Here is a 17,855-nt window from a genome sequence, read left to right on the forward strand (position 1 = left end):
GTGACAAAACCATTAAAGCAAGACTGAACAAATGGGAAAAAGATGAGGGAACTATAGATTAAGGTTCAACTGTATCGTCTTTTTAATTCAATATTTCAAATACTTTAAAAAACTAGCAAAGGTAATTTAAATGAAGATATTTTTTCTAATATTTTATAAATGAACTTGTAAAGTGTTAAAAAAAATTACTTAAACAACAGCATTTGTAACAACTGAAAATATCCCTTACCCTATTTATACCAATAAAAAAAAATCCTTCTTGTTATTAGAAAGAGAGAGAATTTGCTACATTAACTTGTCCAAATGAGAAATGCTCATTTGGTTAAGATACATTTTAAACTCATAACATCTTCAGGTGTCCCTCCAACAAAAGATACAAGGCATAAGTCAAAACCTACTTAACCTAAGTAATCCTAGTAATAAACGTAAGTTATCTACAGCATATTTTATAAAAATTCGATTTGACTTTTTCTAATTGCTCAAAGTTGAAAAAATTTGCGTGACTCTGCTCAGCATAACCACCTTAAACATTTAATTGCTTATGTTTTAGAATCAAAATTTTATACTTATAGCTGCAGTATATAATTTAACTAACTTTTAAAATTTTAAACTCATTTTTATAAATTCAACCAGAGTTAATTAAATGCAGAAACTTGTAAAAGCCTAAGTTACTAGACTAAGACTTAAGACTTCTATCGGCATTTTTTTAATTTCTTGGGCACAAAATTTCACTAAAAAAAAAAAGAAAAGAAAAAAAAAGAGAAAAGAAAAAGAAAGTAATTCAAGATTTTACAGTAATTTGACCCGAAAGGATCTGTGCTTACACACTTAGCTTACATATCCTTTATTTTAGATATTCAATTTAAGAAAATGGAAAAATAAACAGATATCAGATGGTGAGTTTTACACCAACTGATACATGTTGATATCTGCTGACACAAATGTCATTTACATATGAAATTTCATATGAAATATTACTGGTAAATTTACAAGTATATATATATATTATAAATTAAACTGGCTAAGATATTTATAAAATAACACAAAAATTCTAACATTTTCCTATAAAAAAATGAAAATGAAGAAAGAAAATCAAAGAAAATTCACTAATAATAAGCACAACTACTTAATTGTAATTAAAATGTAAACAATTTAAATATTTATACTTTTAATATTTCACGAATCTTTCAGAAATTTCATATTTTAGAAGAAATCAGAGCATATACAATCCAGATAACACATCAAGTTAGTTCTACTTTCATTTGAACTTATCTTAAACATTATGAGTTTCATAACTTTAGAACATTTAAGAAGCACTTTTTTTACTATAGTAGTATTATCTAAGAGTTTCTAAAGTGAGGAACATTCCTATCCTAAAGCACACCATGACAAACATAGTTGAAATGAGTTAAGCAATGTATTATTTAGACATAGATAAACATAGACACATAGATAAAGCACTACTGTCTGGCAATCACAAGATGAGCTCTATGTGAAGTTGAAAAGTAGATACAGTGAAACCTCCAGGAAAGATTACCCCTATTTACAATCACTTTTGGGAGGCAGAGAATTTTTTCCATAGAATTTGTGTTGAAGAAAACTTTTAGGAGAAACTATTTAAACCTCTCATAGTGACCGAGCAAGCATCTGCACCAAATGCGGAAAAGGTCAAACAGGGAAACACAAAAAAATATCAAAACAAATAAGTAAATTAAAATGTATTCAAAATATTTGTGCGAGGCTCTCATTTAGATCTTTTTGACGATACAACCTCATGTTGCAGTCAGAGTGCCCTAATGACAATGCTATAAATGATTTACTTGTAGAGTTGAATGCTAAATTAGAAAAAAAGTGTTTTTTAGAAGAAAAAAAACAAGCCTCTTAAACAAACAAACCACTTCTAATCTTTTAAAGCTAACTAATTTTTATGATATAAAATTAAATGCAAACCTAAACAAAAAGCATAATTTTTTTATTTATTTAGAATAGCTTAATCATTCATAATTGATAAATTTGTTTTTACATAATTATATTAGTTGGGATCATTTTTAGAGGTGCTAAATTTTATTCATCAATTCATCGTTTCATGATCCCAAGAGAAGTGGCATTTCCGCAGCAAGAAAATAACACTGACTAAAATTAAAATCATTTAAGAAAAACCTTATATCTTCGATAACAATTTTGAAGTCAATGAGGTAACCTCTAGAATGATCAATCTCAATCAACAACCACTTTACTCAGGAATACGGAGAGTGGTCGCTTCCCGAGAGGTTTCACTGTACCATTTATTAAAATAGTTGCGGTGGTGGGTATTAGCTAAAACCAACCATCAAGCAGAAAATAGTTTTTAATATAACGTAACCACCACAACAAAGTGATTAAAATGAAGAGACCAGTCATCGTCAACAAGTCTGGAATCAGGAGCTTTTCTTGTGATTACTAGACAGTATATATGTCATAGATAAAGCATAGACTTGAAGTTGAGAAAAGAATAGGATATAGAGTATAAGAAGTTACCAGGAACAGAATTCCCAGGAGATATATCCCCTCCTAAGACAGTTGAAGAAGATCCACCACTAGGGAGTTCAGTAGCAATAGTACTGGAAACATAGTCAATAGCTGAAAGTTTAGTAGAAAGAAGAGAGTTTAAGAAAGAGAATATTAGTAGTTAGAGAATGAAGAAAAGGCTACAACGAAAGATGTATAAGAGAAAATATTTTTTTAACATTGTTTCTAGCATTAATAGAAAGTATGCAAGATGATAAAAATTGAGACATAGTTTTAATGGAATTCAATATTAAAAAAAAAAAAAAAAAGATTTTTATGTGGCTCTAAAAATTAAATTAGAATAAGGTATAAGACAGAAAACAAACATAAGGCATAGAACATGTTTTTGTATCATTAAGTTACTTGTGCTCTTATCCATTGTTGTTCCATTTCTTTAAATAATAGCTCACTTGTTTATTTTGAGAAATTTAAGCTAGCTAAAGCTTACAAAAAGATATAAAAGAGAAGATATTTTTCTTTGGTCTTTCTAGAAGTATTAGAAAGTAAGTAAATTATAACTGACATATTTTAAATAGTATCTAACTATCCAAATAACAAGGCAATTTTATGTTGCTATATAAAATGAAGTAGAATAACATATGAGACATAAGGCACTATATAAGATGTAGAACAACATGTTTTTAGCAACTAAATTACATGAGTTCTTATATGTTTGAATTTTTTTAATTTTATCTAACTTGTTTCTTAAAAAGAATAAAATATAAAAGAGAATATATAAAAAATATATAAAAGAAATATAAAAGAGTTTATAAAAAAGAATATATTCTATATGTTCATTTCTAGTGAATTTAAAAGATATGCGAATTAAAAACTGACAAATTTAAACATCATTAAATTATCCGAAGATCAAGGTTAATTTTTGGAGTTGTGTGAAATAGTAAAGAAAACCATAAAACATATAATTTGTAAAACAACATGTTTTTGTTAACTAGACTAGAGTTAACTTTCTGTTAACTTAACAACCAGAATAACATATAAGATATAGAAATCAACAACATGCATGAATCATATTACATAGGGTCAAATACACAATTAAAGGTTTCTTGTAAATATTCGCAAAATCTTTTCAAATAATGCTTATAATTGAGTTTTTTTAAATTTATTTTTCTTATTTTTTTTACTACAGATTTTGTACATATATTAAATAAAATATATATTAATATATATATTAAATAAGTATTAAATTGATATATATATAAATAGCATAAAATGTATATATATTAAATATATATAGAAATGTATATATTAAATAAGCATTAAATTTAAAAGCTTTAAAATAAAGCATAATTTCTTTAAAAAAATAGTTAATTTGAATTATATATGAAGAATGCAGTAAAATGGATTACACAATAACTCTCTCTTTATTTGAATTTAAAATAAATAAATTTAATAGATACTAAAATGTTAAAAAAAAATTCGATAAAAACAATTTGTATTTGTTTTCTTGAGAAAAAAAATAATAATCTTTAAGCACAATCAATTTGAAGAAAATTGATTTAAATTAATCTGATTAAATTTTGATTGGATTAAAATGAATGAGATTTTCATTTTTTTTCTTCTTTTTAATGAAAACAAAACCAAAACAAAGAACAGTAGAGTTATCGTTACTTCTTCTGATAAGAGTAAATACATCAATTCTAAAAAAATTTACACACCAAAACATAAAATACAATGTCTCAGTGAAAACTTGTCAGTGCTAAGAATTATCTTTGAATAAATATGAGATGATCAAACAGGTTCCTGGCATAGACCAAGAATGGTTATTTTATATAATAGTTTTTAAAACATCTCATAAATTCATAAACGACATATAAATAATACTAGTATCTGGCACAACGATCTAGTTCAATCTTTAGTAAGCTATGCTTAATTTAAAATTTTCTCAGAATAAGAATTGATTAACAATTAATTGTAAAGATTTACATTGGCTATGCTTGTTGGGGTATTTTTTTAGATATGTGTAATCCTTTACCATATAGATAATAATTACTTTTCTTTATTTAAAATTCAGAAAATAAATTAAAATTAATAAAAAAAAAACTGATTTACGATTAAAAATAAAATTATTTACGACAGTAAAAATGGAAGCAATAAGCACTTTAAAGCATTTAGCGTAGGTGTAGAACAATTTTATTAATTTAGCTAATATAAATAGTTCACATAAATGGTGGATTTTAAATATCTATGTAGGGTGGAACATAAGAGAGTCACCCTATCATATTGAATTTATGAGCTGAGGCATTCATTAATGCCACGGTGTGCTCAACATGTTACAAATATAATGAAGGCACTGTGCTGAAATAAATATCAGTTCCCCCCCCCCCCAATAATTATAAAATATGTGTTGCTCACAATATGGTTAGCAATGAGTTTCAGGATTTTAAGCTTCTAATTTTTAACTAATTCAGCAATATTGCAGAAGTCTAAATCAGATTTTTTTTATTGCTACATTAATTTGCTGAAGGCAAAAAGCAGAACCAAAAAGAAACATTCATCTCTGACTTCAATCCAGTTGATAAGAGTAATACAAAAAAGAAAGAAAAAGCAAAGGTATGAATATGTTGAATAACTGAAATCCTGACAGTATATCAATTTTAATTATGAATTTCATGATAATGAATAAAGTTTTGTCAGTTTAAAAACAAAAAAGTTGAGTCATTCCTCTAAAATGATAATTGCATTAGAACATTCTTTAAATAATTAAAATTTGATTCAATAATAAATAAAATAGTGAAAGTGGATAGTGAATAAAATAGTATATTTTAAAGAAATAAAACATTAACTAATTTCTTTCAAAGCACTCAATTTTGAGTTTTAACAATACTAAAACTAAAAACACGAGTAAGTAAAGAATAAAGGTTGGGTATATTATTGATAAAACTTCAATTATAATTGTGCTTCATATTTAAAGTAAAATCAGATGGAAATGCAGAATAAAATGAAAGAAATTAATAAACTATTTAAGAAATAAAAACTTAAGTCTAAAATGATATAAATATAGTAAAGACTTATAAATAATAAAAAATACTAAATTAACTATCAAATACTAAATTAACTAACTTTTCCCTTTAACAAAGTTTCGTAAAACTTTAAAAAAAGTTATAATTTTATAACTTATAATATACATATTCTACAGCTAAAAATTTAATACCTTTAAACAGCCCACTTAAATAAATAAAAAAGCAATTTTTAACTATTGGGCAAAATACACTTTAAAATTATCTCTTGTGTTTATCACCGGTAAGTTTGGTTGCAGTTACTTAATTTTTAAAAAGAATTCTTATATACAATTCAAACAAAGAGTAGGAAGACATACATTTTGTTTTTGCCCTGATGATTGGGCTAAACATTCCATCGCCCAGTTTGTTTCTTGATAGCACTTGGAAGTCGTATTCGGTGTCAGCTTGTAAATTATAAACTGTAAAAGTGGTCGCTCCATCAGGATAGACCCTTATGGTCCGCCAGTCACTGTCACCTTGATCTGCCAGCCTATACCTGTAAACATATCAAATCCCATGATATATACTATTTCAATGTAAATATTTTAATATTCAAACACAAAAAGGAATTTTTAAATATATTTTTTTAATGGCAGGCACTGAACTTTCGTTCTTTAACTTGGAAGATGCCGGAAGCATTACTCATTTAACGTTACCCAGTGGGCACCTGTGAACCTAAGTCATGGAGGCGAGCAACATTACCCACCCCCCACAGATACCCATTTATAGGGTGGGCCACATTCACACATCACACAATAGAGAACAATACACAGAGAGAAACATCCATGCCCTGAGAGGGATTCAAACCCGCAATCATTGGCTTCACAGTCTAGCACGCTGACCGCTTGGCTACCTGGACGGCATTTTAAAAAAATAATACTTATAAGTAAAAATGTACTGGTAGAAGCAGAACTTTATTTATATCACACTAGAACTGCACAATGGATAATTGAGCGATGGTCTAGGAAACATCACTGAGGACAATCTAAAGACATGCTGTCATAATTTGATCCTCTGCAGAGGATGGCTCCCCCCCCCATACCATGAACACAAAGTCACACAATTTACGGTAGAATAACTTAACGAGCACTGATCCCACACACCCCAAAGTTCTTACACTAATCAAAATAACCACTCACTGACCACAGCCAGTGATGGTTAACTTAAATGTTCTACTGGGAATCGTGTCTTTTAAGATAAGTCTGCTATTGGACTTTTAAATAAAAATAATAATAATGAAATAATAAAGTAATTAATTAAAAAGGGATAGAAATTTATACTTTTTTCATGAAAACATAATCTGTTCTGAATATGCAAATATGCTTTTCAAAGAATATGTGCATGTCGAAAATGTGGCTGATGACGATAAACCAAGAAGCAATTTACAAGGAGATTGAAATAAAAAATAAGAAAAATTGTAAAAACTGAAAGTAAAGGAATTATAACAAAAGCACCCAGTTACTAAACTATAAACATTGGTTTTTTAGTTATTAACCATCTGAATATTTGTAATGCCCAAAAATAAGCTTTCACCTGATTTTTTTTCCAGACTATCTTCCATACAGTCCATTAAAAAAGTTCTGTGATTGAAAGTTAAAGCAGAGAAAAAAAAATTCTATAGAAACCTGCCTGATCCACTTAGTCAGTTAAATTTAAAATTTTTGAACTAGTTAAAAATCTTCTTAGAAACATAAATTCATTTATCATCTATCCAGATATTTTAATTTACCAAATAAGCACTGATCCTACTTAAGTTAGATAAATGGTATTTTACAATAAATATAAACTAAGTAATATTTATATTCACAATTGTGGTGCCTGGTACAACATATTATAAGACAAAATTGTGAAGCTTTAACCACCATGACCATCTAATACACAATAGAATGCTCTGCTTTTTCTTACTATTTAAATTACATTCACAATATATTTTAAATGTACCATAAAAAAGGGGGAATGTTTTAAATATTCGGCTAGAATTACATTCAAAAATAAAATCAGTTTTAAAAATTTGTAAAAGAAAATTAAGAGCTAAAATGAAAAAATTACTTTGAAAAATAATATTAAAATAAAAATTACTTTGGAAGTTAAAATACTTAGATTCCACAAGAAAAAAAAATTTAAATTATATAAAATTTACTTTGGATTTATAACTTATATTTAAAAAATATTGAAGAATACAATATATATTATAGAGTTCCTACTTAACACTTAAAAATTTTAATTAAAAATGTTAAAGTTTATAATACATGATAAAGTTAAAACTTAACAATTATAAATTAAACTTAAAAATATTTATTTTTACTTAAAATAAAATTATTAGTTTAAATTAACATGGCTTGAACAGAGAATTTTTCAAATATAGGAATAAATAGCAAAATAATAAAAGAAAATTGGCATAAGCAGATGAAGTTTCAAAACAACACATTATTTATTTATGCTATATTCATTAAATGTTTTTGAATTTAATATAACCTAAAAGTAAAACTTAAAGTTAGTTTTAAATATTAAAATTTTTTATTAGAAATATAAGAATCATTAAACTTCTTAAAAACACTGATAAATGTTACAATTATGTCCTTTACAATTCATCAGTAGCAGAAAACTTTCAGTTTCAATAAAAAAAAAATTAAAGGTAATTGAAATTTATTTCCAGCAAAATGATAATATAAATATTGATATTTAATTTAATATTTATATTAAATTAAATATTTAATTTAAATATAATTAGTTACCACATAATATTTAATTTAAATATAATAAATTACCATATAACATAGGTTTGCTCATGTCCACCATCATATGCAGGTAACCAAGTCAAAGTAGCAGCTACAGTACTGGTATTTACAGTTACATTAGTAGGAGCATGAGGAGTAGTTCCTAAAATGTAGTTAAAAAATATTTAATGAAGAATATCATAATAAAGTGATATAATATAATATAATATAATGATGCATTTTAATCTTAATTTTAAAAAGTTTATTTGTAATTCAAAACTAATAAGTGCTAATAATTAATAATTTGTATCAGTTAAATACTTTTAGTTAAGTTAAAATACTTTTCTTCAGAGGCACAGATTTTTATTGAATTTTTTAGCATTTGAAATAAAACTTAATAAGTAATGATGATAAGGGAATATTTAACCACAAAACACCTTGTTGATTGATATGAACAATTAGCTTTTAATCTTTCAGTACTTTCTGACTTATAGCTCAGTGTGTCTCAGCTTTTTTTTGTCCATGCGGAAAAAGAATTTTCATTCAGAAATTTGTAAAAATGAGCATTTATGCTTTCGTGAGCTCACATGCTTGACATTTCAATTATTTGATGCCAACGCAAAAAAGAAACTAGGATTTTCTTTTTCGCCATGCAAGAGAAATATAAGTACAGTCAAACCCCGCTATAGTGAACCTTCAAAGGACCGAAATTTAAGTTCACTATATCCGTGTTCACTATATCCGTAAAGCAGGCAATTTAACTAATGGTTCCCAAACTCCTCCCTTTTATTATACATTATTCAAATAAATGACTGAAAAATATTATGTAGTAGCAAAAAATGTGTTATTTTTCATTACTCTTAGTCTTGCATACAAAAAAAATTAGTAATCTTTAGCTGATGAGCAATCCTCAACATCAGTTATGGAAACACTTCCCGACTCTCAGATAATTTTTCCTGAATTTCTGTTATTCCGTTTTTTTAAACCTGTCCAACCAGCCATTCAAGCACATGAAAGTAGTCTCATAAAATCACTTAGCAAATTTATCCACATTTGTCCAGATTGTGGCTTCTTCGAATGGTGAACCACTTCAGTAATGCTTCTTCAACATCCTTGTGATCTGCTTTTCTCAACTTTTTTCTGCCTTCTAAATTTTTTTCATGAGCAGAAATTATTAATTGCCTATTTTTCCATATGTTACAAACTTCAGATTTGGATAGTTTATATTCCCTGAAAATATCAACAAAAAAAATGAAGAAAAAAATCAGTCGAAGACAGAAAAAAGTTCATTATATCCAACTTCCTCACTTTTTTGGTTCACTATATCCACAAAAAATAACATTATGCGCGTATAGCAAGGCACGGGACCGAACATTTGGTTCACTATATCCGAGAGTTCACTATAAACCGTGTTCACTATAGCGGGGTTTGACTGTATATATAGATTGGTTTTGGTATGATATATTTTAAGTTTCTATGCATGATAGTAAAATACTTGAAATACTTCTGAAAATAACAATGTTTCTGAAAATAACAATGTTCAGTAGCACATGAAAAAGATTGAAAGATGCACTTAAACATACACTAACCAGGCACTTGCCTGTCAACTAAAGAGTTTACTAGAATACATTATATAACATTTCAGTGCATGTAAGAAAATCAGTTTACAAAATGCTAATATACTATGTTAATCAGATATGAAAGAAATAAGGATGTTATGAATATAAATAATTTATAAATAAATGTTTAAACAAATATTTTTAAATGAATTGAACTTACGCTCAACTAGTAGGAGAGTACTTGTCACAAGGGTGGCAATTTCATTTTCAAGGACACACTCGTATCTGCCATGATCTTCCTTCTTTAGGCCTCTTATAGTTAAATTGCCACCCCGTATCAAAGCTCTTTCTCTCGGAAGTTTAGAGCCATCCACCTGCATGCACATGATATACATGAACTTATGACTTTTAAAATAAGATCATTAGAGATATAAACTAGTTTTCTTTTCAACCACCAGGATATAGTTTTAAATTTACCAGTTTTATAAATACCTAATATAAATTTATTAAAAGAGATTTATACTTAAAAGTACTTTAATGTAATTTAAAATCGTTAAGAAATTGTTCAAGTTACATAATTTTGAAAATTTTCAATCTAGTTAACATAGACGAATAAATTGATAAAACTTACTAAAAAATTTTTTTCATTCACAAACATTTCAAACACAATTATGTATTAACTCGTTTCGAATATACTTACAGTAACAAGTCTTGTTACTCAAATAATTAAGTAACTACTAAGGTCTAGGCACCAAAGGAAAGTGTTTTGAGTACTACATATTCTTTCAGTATTGCAATTTTTAATTGGTAAGTACTTTCGTTAAAAAAACTGAATATATTTGATCAATTTAAAAAAAAAAATTACAGTTTTATAAAATTTTTTAACTAAGAAGAGTTGAAAAAAATATTTTAACCCATGCCTCAAAAAAAGATGAATTCATGTTGATAAATTTAAAAAGTTTAAGCTTAAAGTTAAACTTTGCATAAAGTCTGTTTTCTTATATGAAAAAAAAATATTGTTAACAAATATACCTGTTTATAACCCTAGTAATTTTACACAAATACAAGGGAAGAATTTTTTTAAAAAAATAGTGAGCAATTATCAAAAAAACTAGTTAGCTAAAAACTTAATTAACAAAGTCATTCACTTTTAAACAATTTGTAACTATTTGATACATCTCTTAAATACGGAAATAAAATGGAGAAGACTAAAGACACACACACAAAAAAAAAAAGAAAAAAAAAGGGTTGAGAATGGTGCTGATGGTTCAGAAAATGCACACACTAACATTAACTTGATCAGATAAGTTTGACAGTTTAACACATAACAGTTAATGAAGAATAAATAAAATACATTAAAAGATTTATAAAATTTATACTTGTATATTATTTTGATGAATACAATTTTTAAATTAACCATGAACAGCTGCAAATACATTTATTTTTAATATTGATCACAAGAAAAAAATTATTATAAGATTTAAAATCATAGTTGAATAGACAATAAGTTCGAATTAAATTGCAACTATCATTGAAGTTCAAACTTTACTCATAAAAAAAAATTAAACATAAGTAGTCAAACTATAATTTAAGTTTCCAGAATGTATATATGAAATAAAAATATCATTTGAGTACACTTACTCTTCGCCAAGTGATAGCTGGTTTAGGTTGACCGATGCCCTCACATGGTAATTTAATTTCACTGTCAACTGGTTTCTGGTATATTTCTTTAGGTTTCAGAGTATACATAGGCGGTTCTAAAATATATGTTTCAGATGACTAACAGAAATACAGTTGACTTATAGATAGATAAAACAATATTGCAAAAAAATTTACAATAATACTGCAAATATAAATAGCATTTGAAGAATTTAATTGTCATATTTTAAAGAGAGAAAAAGATAACACATATACAAAGGAAAGTTTGTTACAATAGAAGGAATTTTTTAATTCTTAACCTTCTAGTGCTTTCACAAATACTAATACTTTTAAATATGTTTTTTTTTTAAAAATTATAATACACTTTTTGTATTTTTCTGCTTTATAGACTTTCTCACCTTTATCTTATTTGTACACATTCTTATCCTTTGTTTTCCCCTCAATACACTTTACCCCTTAAATTTAAACAATGCATTTTGAATTGGAATGCTGGTAAAAATTATTACAAACTAAGTATGATAAAATTAGCCATTAAATAATATTTCAGAATGGATATTTAATAATAAGATATATTATGTTCTTGGAAAAACTGTGTCAAATATTTTAAAAACAAAGCACAAATTTATTTTTAAGAAATCAATAATCAAAAAGTAAATCTTTTCATTTTAATGTCATGTTATTATACTCTAACTTCCAGTTCTTCCTTCTCTTAATTATGCAAATTAGGTAGCCTTTTGAAAGCTTGAGGTCAATTATCGAGACACCAGGTGCGAATGTTGAGAAACGTGTGCTAATGATAGTTATCTTGACATAAAACAAAGTAGTTCCAGTCCGCAAATTTTGGGCTGATAATTGTAAGCTGTATTTAAAAATATTTAAGTGTGATTCATTATGCCATCAATAAATATTAAATTACTTTATTCTAATGCTGACGTGCGCCAACACATAATGATACCATCATACTTAATTGTCCTACCCAAGTTCATGGGATAAAGTTCCTCATTTTTCCTGCTACATACAATATGTCGAAATCCAATGTGCTAAATTTGATTTCATTCACAAATAAGACATTATAGATACGTTTTGGATTTATTTATCCTTGATTTTGCTAAATAAAGCCTAAGGTTTCAATTTTTCATAAAAACAAAACACTTTCTACAGGCAGAGTGCCCATTTAATCCAGCTGCTCTGAGAATTTGCAAAAAAGTTTCAGGTGAGATTGAAGCAGAATATTTTTTTTTTTTAAATTCCAAAGAAACTCTTACAACACTGTGATGAGTTTTTTATAAATTTTTCACAAATTTTATAATTTTAATCTTTGATCACGTTGATTTAAATTCCTTCTTTCAAGCGTTTCATCATATACTGCACTGTGAAATGGGGTAAAATAAACTATTTGAGCAATATCCATTACTGATTTACCATTAATGATAACAAATAATCAACTTTCAAATGTTATTTGTTCTTTTATTATGACTATGAGCCATTTTTAAACGATAAAATAAAATATAATGGAGTAACAAGTAAGCAAACATTACAATCCAATTTTATGACCATAATTTTAATATCAAATTGCAAAACAGAAAGATAAATTAATAGGTAAATAATACTAATAAATGAAAAATAAGTAAATGAAAAATAAGTAAATAAAAAAATTAAAGCAATTGACGATAATTTTAATAATGAATTTATCTGAAAACATGTAAGTGTACAAATGACTTTTGTGAGGTGATTACTTTTCAGGGATCTGTTTAGAAGAAATTTGGGTCCGTTAACGGACCCTTCACAAAATATCTTTTCATATTAACGGACCGTTCACAAAGTATTTTAACTTAAAAATGGACCTTTCACAAAATAATTTATCTTTTAATCGGACCCTTCACAAATTTGTTAATCTTCATTATTGTTTTGTAAATCGAATAAACCCTTCCCAGGAAGGAGGGGGGGGGAGAAAGACAGATGTATACGAACTAAATTTTGTCTTCGGCAGACGCTTCTTCCTTTATTCGTCCAAAATGAATATTCTGTGTTCAACAGTATAGACTAAATACCAAATATTTGTATGTTGCATCGCTAATTTAGTAGCTGCAATTGATGTTTATTTTTTAAAATTCAATTTTTTAATTATAATTTTATAGTGTTGAGCATAATCTTGTATGTCTTTACAGTTTAAAAACTCCCTGAAAAAGTTTTTTTGCAATAACGGACCCGATATTGCACAAATTCACAAAAGCAGGACCCTGGTTGAAAGAATGTGACTTTATTTTATATTCACAAATTAGGAGTAATTTTTTCACAATTTTACAAAAACAGACCTTTCACAAAATGTCTGGACAGACCCCTGCTTTTTGATTATTAATTTCGTAAAAATAAACTTTTACTTTGTTTTTAAAATATTACATGCCATTTTATTAAGAATAGATTACAGATCTTATTATTAAACACCCATTTTACATGTACAAACACTTTTGGGAGCCACTGTATATCATTCATGAAAATAAACAAATATTGACACCTTACCTCTTACAAGTACTTCCATAACATTGGATGTTCCGGCAGTGCCATGGATGTTGTAAGGTGTACATCTGTACCTGCCTTGATGCTCATGACTAACCCTTTGAAATAAAAGAGACCCATTGTTGAGAGTGACTACACCAGGAGTGGCATTCGGATCAAAAGGCCTTCTGTCCTTTGTCCATGTGATGAACTGGAAAGGTGGACTAGCTTGTACGTAACAACGAACCACTCCTGACAATCCAAGTGGAAGATACTGGATGGTTGGTGAATAAGTAATACGAGCTGGATCTATTTCAACAAAAAATAAGAATCAATCAATGATAAAATTTAAAATAAAGAAGAATTTAACAAAATATACCAAATGACTGATACATTTAGTTCGGAAAAATGATTCAAATTTAAATAAATCAGATGACTATTAAAAATGGCTCTTACATATATTTTCCCATTTTATAAAAGGGAAATATGATACATGCCATTGAAGCAATTTAAAATTATATTTTTGTCAAAAATTTACCTATTGGGACATTTATCACGCTCTTTTTAAATTTTTTTACCCCTTTCCCTTCCCTTCTTGCCACATGTTACAACATGTTACTAAATTAAATAAACATATAATAGCAGTTTTGAAACAAAGAATTGTGTTTTGAATCATATTTCAAATTTTACACAAATTTTATGTATTTGAATGGCATTTGTGAGCATAATTATAATATTATTGATTTGTTATGTATTAAGTAATACAGTCAACTGATAATAAGTTGTAATATGGCCAGTGGTTTAACAATTATTATGGTTTAATTTATTCATTTTCATTGCTAGGCACTTCATTTCAACTCCAATTTTATGGCACATCACTTGAATTGCTTTTAAAAATCTATTCAGAATTAACATCTTGAGGATGAAGATAATTTATTTCAGGTGGCTTCTTCATTAAAGTAGTTTCTTTATTGTTTAAAGGACACTTTTGAGATCCTGTCAAAGTTATTTTAATCCATCAATAATTTTTAGCTTCATTTCTCTCTTCTTCTCTGCTGAATCAGATAACTTGTCATTATCTGATTCATCTTTTATGCTCTCACTTTGTATAGCACCATTGAATTCTGTAGTTTGTGATTCTACAATAGTTATTGGCTGATTCATGCCACTTAAAATCTGTTGACAAAACTTGGCATACTCAGATGCTGAAGCATCAGAGCTAGGATAGCAAGGAACAACACCCTTTTCATTTTCATAATTTTTAAATATTGAGGAAGATAAACTAGTTCAATTGTTTTTGACATAACAACAGTACCTGTTAATCGACCCTCTTCAGTTTATGAAGTTGAATGTCACTTTTCTCAACTTGATGTTCAGTAATTTTTCCACTTATATAAACAACTGTGGCATTTTTGTCAATGGGCTTTTGAGAGAAACGCTAGTGCTTGTTAGCCTCTTGTATCACATATTTGACTTCTGTGCAAGGACTTGGAGGAGCAGGTGCTTCTGACCCTTCTTCATGTATAGATGTATCCTCAACGTATGAAGAATCTTTGTCATCTGGGGTAATAGTGTCTCCTTTTCTATATGTTGAAAAAGTTGCCCCTTTTGTCAAGAGATAATAGAATGAAATAATTCTCACTACTTTCATAATTGGTATCTGGAATAAAAGGTTCATGACTGGGAGTTATAACAGTAGGATTATTTTGAGGATTCCCCTGTATCAGCATCTTCAAAATCAAATTTTGCACTAGTTTTTTGTTGTTGTTAATTTTGCATTAGAAAAAAGGCACTAGTTGTTCTAGATTTCGCTTTTATAGACCATGGAATACCTTGATCATAGACATGGCCAAGGGCGCCGGCAGCGGGGGTGCACTTGCACCCCCCTGGCTTTTTTTAAACAATTAAAGAGGTACGGAAAAACAATTTTGTTATAAAATTTTTTTATTAAAAATATTTTTATTCAAAAACAAATAAGTAATTGTTGATACATAACAATTAAAAAGATTTTTAATCAAACAAGAATTGCAATAGTCTTGTTTGCTGTCCAAATCTGTTTATAACTTTTTCAATGAATTCTGAGTCATCTTTGATTCTTTTCTTATGCACACTGAGCATGTTCAAACTTGGCAGATATCTAAGCTATATTTTTAAATTTCAATTAATAAAATATAAATAATATTATATTTTCTATTAGTTATTCAGTTTAACAAAGGTGTATAACACAAACTGACTTCTTACAACAGTAAAACTTCATCAACACAATAAATATCAATGTTAAGCGTGCACAAACACGTTAGTATACGAAACTACTGTTTGTAGTTACTTGTGTTTTAAAGTCAGTAGCTATGCCAGCGCCATCAATACAGTTTTTCGTGTCAAAATTTTCTAGTACAAGAAATTCGTACTTTTTTTTTTTAAATATCTTGTTAACAATGAGGAAATATATCTTGAAAAAAACTAACAGATGAAAGTATATGTAATAACAAAACAAAATGTAATAACAGAATATTAAAAAAAAAAAATTGGGAGTTAGATGGTTGCACCCCCTTTTATATTATTCTACCGGCGCCCTTGGACATGGCTACTATCTGCTGACATTGAGTCGCTTTGTCTATCAGTCTTTTTAAAAATTGAATATAAACCTCCCAAATCACCCAGATTGTTGAATTATTGAAACTATGTGTTCATGCAAACCATGAGAAACATCTTGGCCATTAATTTCTAACAAGAAGCCACCCTTCTTGAGTCCTGCTTAATCTGCAACCCCTCCTTTTTTTGCATCTTCTAAATATTGGGTAGGCTATACATCCTTGGATTCTCTTTCCATTGAAAGACTTGAAGCTTTAGCTCCCCTACGAAGTTCTAGGCTAATTGAAATGTTTTCCACATTCTAGGAATGGTACTGACATGTTTACCACACATTTCTCTTCTTCCCTCAAATTGAGGAAAAACAGGAGACTGCAAAGTATCAAACATTTGAGGAGCTATTACTTGAACACATGATGAAAGGAAAAGTTCAACCTGACCACCATCTATTCACCCTCAAATAAGGTCCTCTTCTGTCTCACTAATAACCTCCACTGTCCCACCTGTAACTAGCTGCAGATAACCAGGGGTTAAAGAACTATACTATAGTCTTCTCTACACACACAATTAGTCCCAGGAAGAAAATAACTACAAGCATCATTATAGTAGTCTAGACCAGATTCATATCTCGCACCACTATTATTAGTGCATACACATGAAGAGTCACTAGTTATGCTTTTTTCTGTGATTACACTACCAGAAGCAGTATCCTCACTGTCTTCTCCACTAAACTGTGTGCAAGTTGATGAAATAGTAGAAGCATTACATATGCATGAAATAGAAGAAATAAGAATAATACAAGGTTATAGAGGCTTTCAATCTGCTGACTTTAACTGTTTTTATTTAAATCAAAATTTAAGTTTTCACACTTCTTGTTGCCCTTTCCCTCCTCCTCGTCACAAACTATCACAACTTCATGAACCTCAACTCTCCATTTTAAGTGTGACATCATTTACCGACGGCCCCTTAATGATCGAATTGTAAGCATCATGAAACTTAAATGAAATTGTATAGAGTTTAAAAAGAAATACCAAACTTAAAAGTGAACTTAGCTGTGTAAATTACATGATGGGTTCAGGATTTGAGCTTGTTGCTTTAATTTCACATATCAATTTCTACCTACATCAATTGTTGCTAACATTTTCCTTAAATGCTTTAACTCACACTTTATGGGTAAATCTGCACAAAATTTTCCTATCTAGCATTATTTCCTTATAGAATAACATCAAGAAAAACAGTTTTGCTAATGTCCTCACATAAGATACCAA

The 17,855-nt window shown here is 28.1% G+C and overlaps 1 protein-coding gene across 3 annotated transcripts in view; it reads right to left on the reverse strand.

The window, feature by feature from the left end:
• tutl (immunoglobulin superfamily member turtle) overlaps positions 1 to 17,855 on the reverse strand; it is a 306,060-nt gene that overhangs the window by 25,428 nt on the left and 262,777 nt on the right. For 2 of the 3 annotated variants that reach the window (XM_087152980.1, XM_087152981.1), the window contains exons 6-11: positions 14,023 to 14,307; positions 11,485 to 11,600; positions 10,064 to 10,217; positions 8,336 to 8,447; positions 5,885 to 6,063; positions 2,518 to 2,619 (exon numbers count right to left, since the gene is read on the reverse strand). In XM_087152980.1, coding sequence (XP_087009106.1) covers positions 2,518 to 2,619; positions 5,885 to 6,063; positions 8,336 to 8,447; positions 10,064 to 10,217; positions 11,485 to 11,600; positions 14,023 to 14,307 — 948 coding nt within the window. The remainder of the gene's footprint in view (positions 1 to 2,517; positions 2,620 to 5,884; positions 6,064 to 8,335; positions 8,448 to 10,063; positions 10,218 to 11,484; positions 11,601 to 14,022; positions 14,308 to 17,855) is intronic. The other variant, XM_087152982.1, reaches the window with a different exon arrangement.

The sequence above is a fragment of the Parasteatoda tepidariorum genome, chromosome 10 (assembly GCF_982258835.1).
Source record: "Parasteatoda tepidariorum strain Cologne lab strain chromosome 10, Ptep-v5.0, whole genome shotgun sequence".
Classification (NCBI taxonomy): Eukaryota; Metazoa; Arthropoda; class Arachnida; order Araneae; family Theridiidae; genus Parasteatoda; species Parasteatoda tepidariorum.